Raw genomic sequence first — 16,980 nt, 5'->3', positions numbered from 1 at the left:
CCACCACCTGCCCCCCCCCCACCTTCGACTCTCTTTTCATCGCAGGAGAAGCTGCATCCTGGGGTGGTTTACTGCACAGCCTCTGCCACCAGATTGCCTCAGTTCAGAACCCAGCTTTCCCACTTACAGGTTGGGTGACCTTGGACAAATGATTTCATTGCTTTGTGCCTTGGTTTCCTCGGGTGTAACGTGGAGATGAGAAGAATCATACCCAGGTTGCAGGGTTAGTAGCAGGATGAAATGTTTTTGTATCTTCCCTTCCCATTGATAGGAGCCAACTACAGGCAACTCAGAACAGTGATGCACACATACCAAGGGCTGAAATTTCCTCTCATTAGTGGGTGCTCTCAGCCCCTCCCCCGCAGTGGATGTCCCCTCCCTTTCTCCCTCTCAGATGGCTGCCTGGCCCCTCTCGACCGCTCCTCTTCCTCCTGTCTTCTGTGTGATGCCAGTTCCCCCCAGGCTTCCAGTCTACCCTTCTCTGAGGACTGCCCTGCCCACCTCCCTTCCTCTTCATGTTTGGGGGTTCAGGCAGCACCTGTTTGCCACTGACCCCCAGATCTACTGCTGTAGTCCGACCTTAACCCTGAACTCCAAGTCTGTACGTCCATTTCCCTCCTGCTGGCTTGTGCTTCCTGAATGCTGACCGTGCAGAGTGTTCAAAGCCAAAGTCATTGCCCTTCCACCACTTGCTCCTCTTCCTATGTGTCCAGCCCCGGATCACGAAAGACATCACTGTCCTTCAGGTCAAGACCCTCCCCCGTCACCCCTTGGCTCCTCCTTTGCCTCCGTTGCCTCTGATCCGTGTCCACCTCCCCTCCCGTGTCCCACGTCCCTTTCCTGCTCTTGTTCCCTTGGCTGACCCCATCCACTCTCCCCCTCAGCGCATGGCTGGTATCCTTCTAACTGTTCTCTCTGCTTCCCCTCACTCCACTTCCTCCTTCTCATAGCCACCAACATCTTGCTAATCTGAAATCTGGTACACTCTGGATAGGATAGGCCCCCAACACCTCTCGAAAAATATCCAGTCCGGCCCCAGAGAGCCTGCATGTCCAGCTCCTCTTCTGGATATTCCCGGCTGAGTACGTCCAGCAGCACCGCCCGGCTCACCAAGCCCTGGAATCCACAGCAGCTCTGTCCCCTGCCTGGGGCACCCTCTCCCCTCTTAGCCGGTTATTTCCCCTGCCTCCTTTTAAGACCCCAAACAAATACTCTTTAGTGAGGCCATCCTGCCTTTCCCTCTTTCCCTTCTGTCCCCCAATGCAGTCTGCTCTATATTGATGACAGTGTTGGTTACTCTGCACGGTGGCTCTATCCCCTAGCACCCACCTAGCCCTGAATCCTAGCCCTTGGCAAACACCCAGCAATATACGAAAACCTGTTGACTGAATGACCTAACCATAAATCTCCCTTTCAAACTGGGACAAGCCTGAAGCAGAGTCTTCCTCCCTGAGTGGGCCTGTGGGCAGGGGCGTGTCCGGCACACCTGGGCCCTTCGCTCAGGTTGGCCTGTGCGTGTTGCTGTTGGACTTCTGCACACCGAGAGATGTTTACAAACGGGGAATGCTCGGCAGACGCCGGCGTGCAGCTGGGCTCCTTCAGCCCTCTCACCGTTGCCCCCTGACCCTCTGGCTCCCGGCAGGTGTGTTCTTCACTTTCCACACCTTCCACCTGGAGAGCGGCCACGACTACCTCCTCATCACGGAGAACGGCAGCTTCACCCAGCCCCTGCGCCAGCTGACGGGCTCGCGGCTGCCGGCCCCCATCAGCGCCGGTCTCTATGGCAACTTCACCGCCCAGGTCCGCTTCATTTCCGATTTCTCTATGTCCTACGAAGGCTTCAACATCACGTTCTCAGGTACAGCACTTGAGGGTCCCCCGGGCGAAGAGGGCACTCTGTGCCTCCACCCCACCCCCACTATCAGCCAGCAGATGGCGCTGGTCCGCTCCCCAGCCTCTAGGAGGGGAACCTCAGTGCTGTGGCAGAAGGTAGTTGGTTTAGATACAAGGACGAACGTTCCTTATAGTGGGTTGGAAGGAGGTGTTCAGGGTTCTCTCTGAATGTGACCGGCCCAACTGATGGAACTAGAGGACCTCACAGAAGTCCCTTCCAGCTCTAGTAAGTCCAGATCCTTCTTCTGATTCCACTTCCACTACTTCACAACCACAGCAATTTCCAAAAACAAAGAAAAAGAAGGGAGATGGAAATTAACACGTTGGAGTGTTTTAGTCTCATTCGGAGACTGCTTCACCAACGCTAATTTAGTAGTGATGGATAATTTTCACTGTGTTTAGGAATCCTGAAACGAAAGCTTTTCAGTTTGCATTCAGGGAGGAAAGAGGGCCCTTTGCTCCTCTGCGGCTCATTTCACTTGCTCCCAGAGCACCCTCCTTCCCATCCAGGAGCAGAGGTAGCAGGTAGATTTTCCCGGGATGCACAAGAGATATCTGACCTCTAGGAAATGGGACATGGCCCAGCTCAGCCCCGCAACTCCCTCCAGCAGATGCCTCCTGCCATGTGCTGGCTGATGGGACATATCCAGCCAGCCTGCCTTGTGCCTGCGTGCATGCTAGGTCACTTCAGTCATGTCCAACTCTTTGCAACCCTAAGGACTGCAGTCTGCAAGGCTCCTCTGTCCATGGGATTCTCCAAGCAAGAATGCTGGAATGGGTTGCCATTTCCTCCTCCAGGGGATCTTCCCCATCCAGGGATAGAACCCACATCTCCTGTGGCTCCTGCATTGGTAGAAGGGTTCGTTACCACTGAGCCACCCCCATCTGCCTTATCCCGTCTGTTTTTCCCAACCACACAGAGCCCTGGGGTACAGTGTCCCAGAAGGGCATTGCCCATGAGGACAGGAGACAGGTACTTCTGTGTCATCGTTAGAGACATAAAGTCACTAGAGGCTGGTCCCTGTTCTGGCAATGCCACTCCATCACACTTGCCATCTGCCTCAAGTGTCAGTGTTCCTGAGGCACAGCTTTAACCAAATTCAGCTCTTAGGTTCTTTTTCCGAATGTAAATTGCCCTAGGCTGGGTCTTCCATTTCTGACCCCTCTAGAACCAGGCTGAATTGAATTGAATTGGCTCGGTATCCAGGGAGAAAGAGGCAGGAGGGTCTGCAAGCCTGAAGCTGGGCTTCATGTGGAGATGAAGGTTAGAGGAGGGACAGGTCTGCCTCATAAATCCCCCTGGGAAGCAAGCCTCCAGAAACACAGCACCCTCTCCCACTCCTCCTGGCTAGGAAGCACTCAGACCGCCCGGAGCACAACCTGCCTGTTCTCCCCTGCTTCTGTCCCTCTCAAGTTATCTCTCCTCTCCTTGCCTTTCATGGATCCCTGCATATCCTGTGCCTCTGTCTGTCCTCCTCTCTCGCCCTCTTCTCCCTGGCGTCTTTGTCTGTGTGCCCCTCCTCTGTCTCTGACCCTGGCTCTCTTGCCTCCCTTCCAGAGTATGACCTGGAGCCCTGCGAGGAGCCAGAGGTCCCAGCCTACAGCATCCGGAAGGGCTTGCAGTTCGGCGTAGGCGACACCTTGACCTTCTCCTGCTTCCCCGGGTACCGTCTGGAGGGCACGGCCCGCATCACGTGCCTGGGGGGCAGACGGCGCCTGTGGAGTTCGCCTCTGCCAAGGTGTGTTGGTAGGTGGTCACGTGCTTTCATTTTGCTTCACTAAGGGGGTTGGCCGAACTTTAGTTGATTGCTGTAAGGTGGTGGAACACACGTGGGCCAAGAGGCCAATGGGACTGGGTTTGAGAAGAGTCTTAGCACATGGTGACCTGCAGTGGGACCTCAGGGGGGTGGCCTACCCTCCTTCCGCTCCAGCCTCCTTATCTGTACAGGAGGGATGGCAGTCAACTCCTGCCTCATGGGCTGTTTGGTAGCCTCAGCTGACCTTTACAAAGCAGCTCCACAGGAGGCACTCGGATGAAATCAACTTCCATACTATTAACTCCCACCCTTAACGCACGTTCCCATGGCTTCTGGATGCCTCTTGCAGAGAAATCTGGGTGGAGCGTGGGTGGACCTGTGGGAAGGAGGTATGACCTTTGCCCATGAAGAGGCCCCATATGGTGGAAGAGAGGGCTGATTTTACTAGTTCAGTGATGGTGCTAGCTTTTGAGACTTTCCAGAAAGACTCCATCCATTCAACTGGGGAGGACAGAGGGCAGAGGGAAGCAAGAGTTAAGTTCATTTCTAGAGCACCCATTGCAGATCAGACATGCTTCTAGACGCTGGGAATATAAAACTGAACATCATAGAGGGAGCCTTTCCACCCCTGGTCTCACATTCTGGTGGAGGGAGATGGGCTACAAGCACATGGGTGTGTAGTGTGGCAGGCAGTGTTGAGGGTTAGAGAGAAAGAGTAAGTCAGCCTAGAAAGTGTGGGAAGTGTTTATTAAAAGTGATCAGGAAAGGCTTCTCTGATGGATTAACAGTATATAGTAGAGATCTGAAGGTATCCAAGGAGATCCCAAGGCATTCACGGGAGACGAGGGGGCCAAGTGCCAAGGCCCTGAGCCACGAGGACGCTCACTGCTTCAGGGACAGCTTGGAGGCCAGCCTGGAGTAAGCAATGGGAAAAACAGTAGATGATGAGGTTAAAGAGGTAGCTGATGCAGTTGAGACCAGGAGCCCTGTGACCCAAGGCCCTGCCGGCCTCGTTGCCAAGGAGCTGGAGAAGACTCTTCAGAGCCCCAGGCCCAGAGGGTACAGAGAAATGGGGTGATACTCCAGGGAGCTGGGACAGTTGCTGGCTGTCCCACACGTATAAAGTTCATGCCCTGCTTGCTCGATATTCACACCATGGGGTAGATGGACACAGGCTGGCTCAATGGAGTACTTACCATGCTCACTGTTAGCCACTAGGAACTCATGTTCAATGTTAAAGAAAACCCCAAAATACCAAACAGATCAAGACAGCACTTCCCTGACTGAAACAGGGGTTGGCATCTTGAGGGTCCATGAGGTCAGCCTTGCCTGAGATGATGCCACACAGCCCTGGGGGCTCTGTAGGGGACAGTCATAAACAGGATGGCAAGATGGGCTGGGCTCGGGCCAGCTGATCACATGGGCCCAAGGTCAGTTCTCTGCTCTGCCATTTACCAGCCACTGGATCTTGGGCAGGCCACCCAATCCCATCGGCCCCAACTTCTCTGTATTTATAAAGCAGAGATGGCAATACCCAGCTCACAGGTTTTACTCCAGATTAGAAGGCATGGTTTACATAAACCAGCAGAGTGCCATATGATTATCATCCTTTGGCCAATAACATTTTTATCATTATTTATTAATGACCAACAACCAATAACCTTGCACGACCTCAGAGGGGAAGCATTAAAACAAATAGATGAAGAATCCCATTTTGATCAATTGAGTGATCTCAAATTTTATTCTTTCTCCTATAATCATCCCCCCCAGAGCAGCAGTCTCCAGCCTTTTTGGCACCAGGGACCGGTTTTGTGGAAGAAAGTTTCTCCACAGACCGACATGCAGGGGATGGTTTCGGGATGATTTAAATGCATTACATTTGTTGTTCACTTTGTTATTATTACATCAGCTCCACCTCGGCCCATCAGGCCTTAGACCCTGGAGGCTGGGGACCCCTGCCGTAGAGCATGTGGCCACCCTGGCCTGTGCATACAAGCAGGCACACATGTAGCTCCCACTGCGTAGATTCAGTTTCAACCTGGCTGCTAGCAGCTCTTTTCTTCTCTGGAAAAAATGTCTTCAGCTCAGTGGTTCTGAGGGGAGTTTTTCCTGAATGGGATTATCCAGGACCGCAGATGTGCTCATGCCCTAAGCTCTCACCTCATCGATCTCGCTCCATAAATTCATTCTGTAACTTATTATTCCAATTACTGTTTGTTCATGGCACCTCACAATATTTTCATTATTCCATTTGTCTTCTGTTTTGTATGTATTAATACCGCATAGCAATTATAATCACCTCTAATTACCGCCAGCCCCACAACAGAGCCTCAGGCTTGGAGGTATCATGGGAATGCCCACTCGGGAGATGCTCCCGGTTGCCATATGCACTGGAGGTGTAAATTGGATGACTTACCAGGAACATGCCCTGCTGAGAAGGAGATAAACAGCTCTGGGCTCTAATTTATGATATGGCAGGCAACACAGCAGCCCCTGACCTCAGGGTCCCCTAAACTGGATGTGGAAAGGACAGCCCTGACCCCAGAGGACCCCATTCTGCAGAATGACCCTGTCCTTGGGAGCCCCATGTGATGGAGCAGCCCTAACTCTCCACCTCGGGGGGTGCCCCAGACTGAGGGACATGGCATAATGAGACCTCTTCTGATGGGGTGGCAGAAGTCAAAGATGCCTGAATCAGCCACAGTACTTGCCAGCACAGATGACTGTGTGTTTCTCTGGAATGTTTATTTGTTTTCATTTATGCTTGTGTTTGACTTTTCAATGCATCTGCTCACCTCCCCTAATGCTTTGGAAGCTCTCCCAGGAGCCAGCACCATGTCCCTCTACCTCCTGGACACTCCCTGGTGCCCTGGAAAAAGGCCTTGGCAGAGGGGTCCATCTGAAGTTGTTGGCCCCCTTTCCCTCCTTATTGAGGAGTTGGGCATGTGGGACAGAGGAGAGAGCCGTGCTGGGGCAGAAATGGCCTCCAGCTCTTGTGCAGCAAGCCAGGGGCAGAAAGGAAGTGCCAAACTACACCAAGGCCCACGTGTAACGCAAACCAATTTTCGGAAACTAGGTGGTGAGCAAGGGGCATCAGGAACAGTGAGGGCGCTGTGAATGTTGGGCAACTAACACCTGCTCCCCAGGAAGCTTCATGGGCGTCCTGACAGCCAGAGCCCGGGCAGTTGGGGCTCCAAATGAAAGCAGATAAGCTATGCAGATTCACTGCGTTAGATGGGAAGAGAAAGGAATGGTACTTGTTGAGGGCCTACTAGGTGCTATGTTGTTATTCAGTTGCTAAGTCATGTCCAACTCTTTGCTACCCCGTGGACTGAAGCACACCAGGCTTCCCTGTCCTTCACTATCTTCTGGAGTTTGCTCAGACTCATGTACATTGAGTCGGTGATGCTACCTAATCATTTTATCTTCTGTCACCCCCTTCTCCTGCTGCCCTCAATCTTTCCTAGCGTCAGGGTCTTTTCCAAAGACTTAATTCTTCGCCTCAGGTAGCCAAAGTATTGGCACTTCAGCTTCAGCATCAGTCCTTCCAATGAATATTCAGGGTTGATTTCCTTTAGGACTCGCTGGTTTGATCTTGCAGTCCAAGGGACTCTCAGACGTCTTCTCCAGCAACCCAATTCGAAAGCATCAATTCTTTGGTGTTCAGGCTTCTTTATGGTCCAGCTCTCACATCCATACATGACTATTGGAAAAACCATAGCTTTGACTATGAGGACCTTTGTTGGCAAAGTAACATCTCTGCTTTTCAATACATGGTCTAGGTTTGTTATAGCTTTCCTTCCAAGGAGTGCTTTCGTCTTCTAATTTCGAGGCTGCAGTTACATTTGCAGCCAGGTGCAAACCACTTCCGATATACTCATCTGCTGCTGCTGCTAAGTCACTTCAGTTGTGTCCCACTCTTTGTGACCCTATGAATCATAGCCCGCCAGAGTCCTCTGTCCATGAGATTCTCCAGGCAAGAATCCTGGAGTGGATTGCCATGCCCTCCTTCAGGGGATCTTCCCAACCCAGGGATCGAACCCTCATCTCTTATGTCTTCTGCATTGACAGGCAGGTTCTTTACCACTAGCACCATCTGGGAAGCCCATATAGTCACCCTTTTCGTCATAAAATTTCATAGCTGAATCCTCTCTAGCTTTATGTGGATGCTGTTATTGTCCAGCTGGAGGCAGATGAAGAGACAGTGGTTCAGAGAGTTGATATAACTGGTCTGTCTGTGTCTAAAGTCTGTGCTCATCCCACTGCACCACATGCCATTCCCTAGACAGAAGGGAATACTGTGTGACCCCAGAGATGATGGAGAGCTGCTTCAGAGGGCTGGCCACGTGATGGGACTGAGGGATAATACATGTCTAAACATGCACATCCTTCAGCACACCCTGCCCAAATACCCACCTTCATCGGAGGGCACCCAAAATATATCCACACTTTAGAAATAATATCCACCTAAACTATCAGCAGCCCCCAGGGTTCCTGTCTACCACCCTGCTTTAGTTTTATGCCTCAGCCCAAGACATGCATTACGCATGTTTGAACACTTTGCAAACAGGCTGAGTTGAAAGTCCTGCAAAGTGAGATTTCTCCTCCAAGACAAATGATGGCTGTCTTATTCATTTTGAGCTGCTGTAAGATAATAGCAGCATGTGGGTGGCCTCAACGATGCACATTTCTTTCTCCCAGATCCGGAAGCTAGCAAGTCCCAGATGAGGGTGCCAGCAGGTTCAGTGTGAGGTGGAGGCCCTCCCCTTGGCTGCCAGACAGCGGCCTTCTTGCTGTGTTGTCCCACAGCCTGGGCTCTGCTCAGTTCCTCTGCTGTTAAGGGCACTGACCCCACCCTGAGGGCTCTCAGCTCATCATATCTGGGGATCTGGGCTTCAGCATAGGAATTTGTCAGGGAGACACAAACACACGGTCCACAGCAATGGTTAAGGTAAAGTCTTAGGAAGCTGAAGCTGGTCCTGAAATGAAAAGAACCCAGGGAGTAGGGCTGGATGAAAAAGTAGGGACTGGTGGGCGGAACATGATCCCTATCTTTAAGGGTCTAAGGAGCAGCGCTGGGGACAAGAGAACACACAGAAGTACAGCTAAGCCCACAAGAGGCTCCACTCTGAGTTTTCTTGCATCACATGCTGCCTCCACACTGCTGTGGCCTAGGACACTCCAGGCTTAGACAAGCGGAGTTGAAGGTGTGGTCAGCAGCCCCTTGGTTGACTTCAGGGCCCTTCTAGCCAATAGCCGTGCCTAGAACAGGGACGCTGAGGAGCAGTTTGGAGAAAGCAGACTTGCTACCATCAACTTCAGAGATTCAAGCCTTGCTCCAGACTCCCCGTATGTCCAGACAAATAATGGGCCTGCCATCTGGATGTGTATTTATATCCTTCCAGAATCTAATTATTTTTAGAGCTGTCCATCCTCTGAGGTCAGCGTCCTCCATGTTTATTCATTCATTCATTTGGCAAATATTTATTTTACAGACAATCTGGGTCAAGCCTTGTAAATTCATGGATTCATTAAGCATGACCCTGACCTTCAAGTAACTCACAGTTTGGGTAGGGGGTACAGGCAAGTAACAAGCTATTAGGGTGCAATCTGGTAGATGCTCTGCCACAGGGAAGCCTAGGAAGTGGCTTCCTAATTATTGAAGCCCCTAGGGAGCCAACTGCAGAGTCTTTCAGCACGCGGCCTGCCCTGCGACACCTCCCCTTTCATCACTGCTGCCTGTCCTGCCCAGGCACCGAGTGAACGGGTGGGTGCTGAGGGTGCAGAAATACGACCAAGTCCGAAAGCATCCACAGTGAAGTGGAGGAGAGAGAAATGTTAACAAACAAGTCAAGTACTAAAAATAAAGGTATGGGAACAATGGGGAAAGAATGACTAATTCTGGAGGAAGAAACAGATTTTGAGAGGAAAGTGTGAATTCATTAGCTGTTGCACAAAACAGGGTTTCCATGGGTCTGTGCCAAACCTTTCTCCAGAGCCTCAGAGGCCCTAAATTCTAGGATCAAGAGGGTTGAGTTGTCAGCCCCCTCCTCTTCTTGAATTGACAGACAATCTAAAGTGCTAAGTACCAGAGTCTTTATCTTCAAAACAGGGATGATAATCAGGTTGTGATTAATGGCTGAAACGTTTTTGTAAAGCTTGGGAGATGCTAGTGATTATTATTCAAATGTGTCTCCTCTTGGTTGCTATCCTTTGATACGGAAAGGCTGCATCCCTCCTCACTTAGTGGCCCCCAGCTTCTGCTGATGCCCTCCTTGGTCATTTTTGTTGCTATGATACTATATGGGCAGATGGGAGAGAAGCTGCTTCATGACACTTTAAAAGTGGAGGGTGACTGGTGGGTTCGTTTCTGTCCCTGAAGAAGACAGACAAACTGAAGGAGAGAAGTAAAGGGACGAAGCAGAACTGCAGGTAGTCTGGTGTTTAAAAAAAAAAAAAACTTTGATCAGCAGTCCTATAGATAGGCAGACAAATGGGCAGGTGAGCAGGCGTGTCGGCAGGTAGAGAGGCGAGCTGCTCATCGTGTTCTGGGGTTCTCCAGTGCTGTGTGTTGCATCCCGGATGTAGCTGGCTGGTATTAACCTGTTATTATTGTGATTCTGTTTCCAGCTGAGTGTGGGAATTCGGTCACGGGCACTCAGGGCACTCTGCTGTCCCCCAACTTTCCTGTGAACTACAATAACAACCACGAGTGCATCTACTCCATCCAGACCCAGCCAGGGAAGGGAATTCAGCTCAAAGCCAAGGCGTTTGAACTCTCTGAAGGCGATGTCCTCAAGGTAACACTGAGAGATGTCACAGTGTACACTCGTCACGGGCTGCAGAAGTGTGGTCGCCATGCCCATTTATCTCTGGGCGAAGGACTTAGCTTCTCTTCTTCCCCTCTGAGTCCCAAGATATTGTCCTCACTCATCCGGGAGAAGTGAGAACCTAAGAGAGAAGGGTAGATGCATGTATTCTAAAGAACGTGGATTTAAAGTTTGCTTAGGAGCCAACTGCTCTCAAATATGTATGTGATGGATTTGGGGTAGCAGGTCAGTGGATCAGGTTTTCCATTATGAACTCTGACCATCAACCTGGATAAGGAAGAAATCATAAATACGTGTGGATACCGTCTGTTTATATGTACATTTGTCGATGTGCGTGCATCTGTGTCTGTGTGTGTACTTGGTTTGGGGGATCTGTGTCTATGCATATTTGTGTTTTGCGTGGGTGCATCTGTGTATGTTTTGAGTTTGTGTTTCAGTAAATGGTTTGGCTGTTCAGCAGCTTCGTGCACCATGGTGGCAGTCTACAGGTGGCAGTGGGGTTAAAGAAGGTGAATTCAGGGTCTCCGTAAGAGAAAGAGGTGAAAGGACTTGGACTAAAGAGAGGCTTATAGAGAGCGCCTTGTTAAGACACTGAACACATATATGACTTGTGTTTCTTTCTGTGTGTGTGGTTAACTGTGTACCTCCAATGATACATGATGTGTGTATGTGTGTAACCAAAGCCTTGACTCTGGAGAATTTATCAAAGAGCTGCCTTATTAAAAGGGACTATAAGGAAAATCTCACATGGAGTAGGTTCATTTTCATCCTAGGCTAAGAACTTTTGTTTTTTTGCATATTCTAGAATAGTTTTATTCCCTGTAACTAGAGAAGTCGAGACATTAGCAACAACCAAAGGTCATGGCTCTAGAAAATCCAGAGAGAAACCATTAAGCAATCCCCACCCCTTAGGACTCTCTCTAGATATAATGAGTATACTGTGCTTTGTATATAGAGATGATACTCTTGACCCTCCCATCTGGGGCATGTGTTTGTGTGTGTGTGTGTCTGTGTGTTCAGAAGGTTTCTCTCAGTCTTAACCTAATTATTCTTAAACCCAAGAGGCCATACTATGCGATGACCAGCTGGGACCAGATACGCCTGAAATAGAACAGAATATGGTAGTGGCCCAGGAGGGAGTGGGGCCCTATCATTAGTCCCTTCAGCTCTGCTGTTCAACCTCTGAGCTCCCCAGACACAGAGACGCAGTGTGCCTCTCCCCATAAGTGAGCAATACCCAGGCCCTGTACTTCCCAAGGGCGGTGTCTTCAGGCACGCCCTGATCTCAGTGCTCTCCGTTCATTTCTTCATCACCTACAGCAGAGCCTCAGAGGACACACCCAGGGACAGCAAGGTCAGGTGACTTCCTCGCTCTAGCAGTCCAGACAGAATTGATGAAAGCTGGACAATACGGAGAACATCTTAGAGAAAAGCTGTTGTTCACCGGGAGGAAAAGAAGGCATTTTTGAGGCATAACGTAATTTTCAGGTTTTGAGGGGAAAGTGAGCAGCAGGTTTGTGCATGTGGCCTGCCAGGATCAGCAGAGGGGTCCCTTCCTCTGTGGGTGGAGGTCATGTGGAGCGTGACCAGGGCCCGAGCATCCTCTCCAGGGTCTGGACTCAGAGGCGCACTTAAGACATGGTCAGCAGGCGTGCATACCCCACTGCACTGTCGGGGTTCTGCCTGAGGGTCAAGTGGTGTGGCTTAATAGACCACAGGGAGACATTTGAACACACTCAGAGTCAAAAGGGAGGGACCTGGGGCATTATCCCCAGGTCAGAGGTCAGGGAGGGCTCAGGCAGGTGTCAGGACCTCAGATGGTTCTTCGGGGCTATGGAGAGAAGGGCTGATTTTCTGTGCTTCTTGCAGAGATCTTCCCAAGACTTCAGATTTGGTCTCTGCAGCCTCCTGTCCAGGGACCCTGCCACCAGCCTTCTAATACTGGACTTGACCTTGTTGCTGAAGAGCCTCTTCCCCCATTTCTAGGCCTCTGTAGGGTCCTCCTAGGAGACTGGGCTGTGGCTCTGACCTATTCACATGATCCTGTATCCACCAGAGCTTCCGCAGAGAAGGGGGTCTGGGGAAGGCAGAGGGCAGGGCCCCGGGAGGTCGTGTGGTCTCCCGTTCTAACTCTTCACCTCAGAGCCCTCGCCCTCCCAAGGAGAGCCTGGGACACAGCGGTTCGGGAACAAAAGGGAACACCTGGTGGCAGCCTCCCCCTGCAGCCGCCCTCAGCTGCGTCGGCAGGGCTGCTTACCCATATCACTCTCAACTCCCTTGACCCAAAGGAAGCAGCACCTCAAGTCACCCCCAGAAGCATCCTGCCCTTGCCCTGTGTAATCTGCCAGAACATCGGCGTACTTCCAGTCCCGAGGACACACCTGACCCTCCCAAGAAGCCCCAACATGTACCTGGACTCCTTCCTGCCCAAGGAGACCCATCATCTCCCGAACACATGCGTCTGATCAACTCTCCAAACCTGTCATACGCTCTCGTGTTTCTAACCTATGAAATGACTGTTTTCTGGCTCTTGTGACCCTCCCCTCTCCTGGTCTTTTCCTTACCATTAATAACTGAATATTTCTTAGACCTCACCCTGCACATACTCCAGCTTGTCTCCCAGAACTACCTGATTTATCCTATATAGGTTCCCACCAAAATCTTGACCTCTGATATCCGCAAAACAGGAAGGGCCTCTCAGTGCCATAGTGTGAAAAGACAACTCTCAGTTCAAGATGGCACACGAAGCCCATGTATATAACTACGTCCTCTACATGTAGGTTCCCATGAAAATGACTAAAGGGACATGAAAGCAGGGGGAATTAGGTAAGGGTGCCTTTCACATACAACTTAAAGAAAGTTCTGCCAAATGGAATACCCCACAAAGAGGGTCCAGATTGAGAAAGGTTCTGATCAAATTGTATTTCACGTAAGTGAAGTTTTTCCTGTGGATTAAGTGCTAGAAACCTCAAGGACACATGCATCTGAGGCCACACAGAGCAGCAGGGCCTGGAGCCAAGGACATGGGACTGTTGGCAGGAGCCAGGTCTCAGTCCCACTAGTGCTTCTGGAAACTGCGCTTGGTCAGCGAGACCTCCCAGAGCTAAGCTCCCTCACAGCACAACATTCTGAATTTTATTTGGCTGTCATTGGCAAGCAGGATAAAGCAGAGCAATGCCTTGGCTGGCACCTAACAAGAGTGGGCAGGCTTATTAGAGAAGAGGCGGCCACAATCACACGCACACACACACACACACACACACGCATGCACACTCCTTCACACACACTCACTTTAGCACCAGGAGAGGCTTCTACTATGTTGTGGCCTCTTCTGGCTTAATTCTTCTTCCCCCCCTTAGAGATGACTGAGTCTTTCCACTGTCCATTCTTCTCTATCTGTCGTGATTTGCCAACAGGAAAATGAACTGGATATGTACAAATATTTAGTAGATCAGAAGACAGGACCTGTCTGAGAAGTCAGACTTAATTGCCCCCTCTGTAAGCAACAAAGGAAAAAAAAATACTTTAAAAGCTTCTAATTTGTATTCTTAGCAGGATTTGAGAGGATATTATATTTATGACACAAAAATAAGCAATAATGAAAACAGAGCAATCTGAGATGAGGAAAGATTGAACAGAGATGAAAAACATGATCACCCAATTAAAAATGGAATGGAGGCAATGAGCAGAAGATGGTAAACCACAGAAAAATGAAATCACTTTATTATAAGATAAATTTGAAAATTCTTCTCTCATCTCATAATGAAATGAAAAACAGTTCTTTTATACTAATAAAATGTACAATCAATCCACAGTAAAACTTTATGTGCCAAATAACATAGCATGAATAAATTAAAAATTGCTAGAAATGTAAAAAATTTTAATAAAGTCACAGTCATTGTAGAAGATTTAATATACCCCTGTTACTCTCTGGCATATCATCTAGATTAAAAATAAATAAGGATTTAGGTAGCTTGAATAATAGAATGAATCCAAAGGAAGTAGGAGAAAGATACGTTTAAAGATAAAAGGAAAAATGACTGAAAAAAGGAAAAAAATAAATAACAGAATAGAATAGACAGAATTCTAGACAGAATATGTGGGACTGGTCAATGAATAAAGAAGCCACAAATATATAATTTTAATAATGAAAAAGAAACATAGTCATAGATAAGATACAGATTATGAAAACAATTAGAAAATGTTTAGGGAAAGCATAAGCCAAAATTATGAAAGCTTCAATGAGATGGAAAAATTTTATAGATAAAAAGTACTGATATCAGGAAAAAATACTAATTGGAATAAACCAATAGCCATTTAAAACATGGGAATTCTCTCTCAAACTGCACAGGCCTAGACTGTCTTATAGATAAACTCATAAAACTTCATGGAACGATTAACCCCTACAATAATCAAACTGTGTCAAAAAGAGAAAAATTAGCACTCATCTCCCCACGCATTTAAATGGGACAAGTAAAAATACCTTATATCAAACTGAATAAGGACAGTATAAAGTATTAGGCCAGTTTCACTTATGATCATAGACCAGGAGTCCTAACAGAATATCATGTTGAATCTAGCTGCACATTAAAACAAAAATGACCAAATGGGATGGATTCCAGGAATATAAGAATGTGTCAATATTAGAATAGTTCCTAATTTTATTTACTAGGCAACCCATGTGAAATTACCTTTTTAGTAGGTCAAGGGCTGTCAAATATCAGCAATTTTATTCTAGTAACAGATTTGCATGCTAAGTTGCTTCAGTTGTGTCCAGCTCTTTGCAACCCTATGGACTATACCCCACCAGGCTCCTCTGTCAATGGGATTCTCCAGGCAAGAACACTGGAGTGAGTTGCCAGCCCTCCTCCAGAGAATCTTCCCAGCACCAGAGAGCAAGCGTGCATCTCTTATGTCTCCCACGTTGGCAGGTGGGTTCTTGACCACTGGCACCACCCGGGAAGCCCATAAACAGACTGCTGCTGCTGCTGCTGCTGCTGAGTCGCCTCAGTCGTGTCCAACTCTGTGTGACCCCATAGACAGTAGCCCACCAGGCTCCCCCGTCCCTGGGACTCTCCAGGCAAGAATACTGGAGTGGGGTGCCATTTCCTTCTCCAATGCATGAAAGTGAAAAGTGAAAGTGAAGTCGCTCAGTCGTGTCCAACTCTTAGCGACCTCATGGACTGCAGCCCACCAGGCTCCTCCATCCATGGGATTTTCCAGGCAAGAGTACTGGAGTGGGGTGCCATTGCCTTCTCTGATAAACACATTAGGAGAGAAAAATATAAGATCCTGCCAACATATCCCAAAACATGTGATGAAAGTCAGTACTCATTCATGATTTTCAAAAATATGTCATAAAGCTACAGATAGAACTTTCCCAACTAGATAAAAAAAAATTTCTACCAACACCTGTAGCAAACATTATACTTAATGACAAAACTTCCTAAGGATTACCAGTAAAGTCAGGAACAAGATCAGTTGTTCTGCTACCATCAATAGTATTCACTTCCAAGCCACTACAATTATACAAAGAAAAGAACAAATTAACTGTAACAATTAGAAGGGAATATCATTGGAAAAGACTCTGATGCTGGGAGGGATTGGGAGCAAGAGGAGAAGGGGACGACAGAGGATGAGATGGCTGGATGGCATCACTGACTCGATGGACATGAGTCTCAGTGAACTCCAGGAGTTGGTGATGGACAGGGAGGCCTGGCATGCTGCGATTCATGGGGTCGCAAAGAGTCAGACACGACTGAGCGACTGATCTGAGCTGATCCTAATTGTCTCTTATTTGGGAAATACAAAACAACCGACCAAAAACTTATCAGAACCAATAAGACAATTTAGCAAAGCCACTGATGTTTCTACAGCCAGTTCAAACATGTAATAAGAGAGAGTTCTTATTACATAAGGAAGGAAGTTCTTATTACATAATAAGGAAGAGTTCTCCTATAGAAACAAAAACTGTTAAGACACCTAGGAATAAGCCTAACAAAAATGTGTATAATATTTACTGAGAAAATTATAAAACTCTATTCTGAAGGACATAAAACTAAAATAAATGCAGAGAGGTTTCATATTCAGGGCTGAATAAAGTCTATGAACAGGCAATTCACAGAAGAGGAGAGTAGAATTGATAAACATACAAAAAGATGTTCCACTTTGGTGATAATCAGGGACATAAAAATTAAAATAAGAAACCATTTCACACTCATCATATTGGAAAATTTTAGAGTTCCTGAAAATAGCAAGTGTTGGCTAAGATATAAAGGAATGAAAGCTGTCATACGTTGCTGGTTCAGTTCAGTTCAGTTCAGTTCAGTTCAGTCGCTCAGTCGTGTCCGAATCTTTGCAACCCCATGAATCGCAGCACGCCAGGCCTCCCTGTCCATCACAAACTCCCAGAGTTCACTCAGACTCACGTCCATCGAGTCAGTGATGCCATCCAGCCATCTCATCCTCTGTCATCCCCTTCTCCTCCTGCCCCCAATCCC

General features: G+C 48.5%; 1 protein-coding gene across 2 annotated transcripts in view; it reads left to right on the top strand.

Moving 5' to 3' along the window:
- Positions 1–16,980, top strand: part of CSMD2 (CUB and Sushi multiple domains 2) — a 693,739-nt gene that overhangs the window by 473,129 nt on the left and 203,630 nt on the right. For both annotated transcript variants that reach the window (XM_086378081.1, XM_086378078.1), the window contains exons 20-22: positions 1,643–1,858; positions 3,452–3,640; positions 10,281–10,450. In XM_086378081.1, the coding sequence (XP_086234207.1) occupies positions 1,643–1,858; positions 3,452–3,640; positions 10,281–10,450 (575 nt within the window). The remainder of the gene's footprint in view (positions 1–1,642; positions 1,859–3,451; positions 3,641–10,280; positions 10,451–16,980) is intronic.

Source organism: Bos grunniens, chromosome 3 (genome assembly GCF_055505025.1).
Source record: "Bos grunniens cultivar Pamir isolate PY7600 chromosome 3, Bosgru_T2T1.0, whole genome shotgun sequence".
NCBI lineage: Eukaryota > Metazoa > Chordata > Mammalia > Artiodactyla > Bovidae > Bos > Bos grunniens.
The sequence above is the reverse complement of the archived record's forward strand: the minus strand, read 5'-3'. Positions and strand labels throughout refer to the sequence as shown.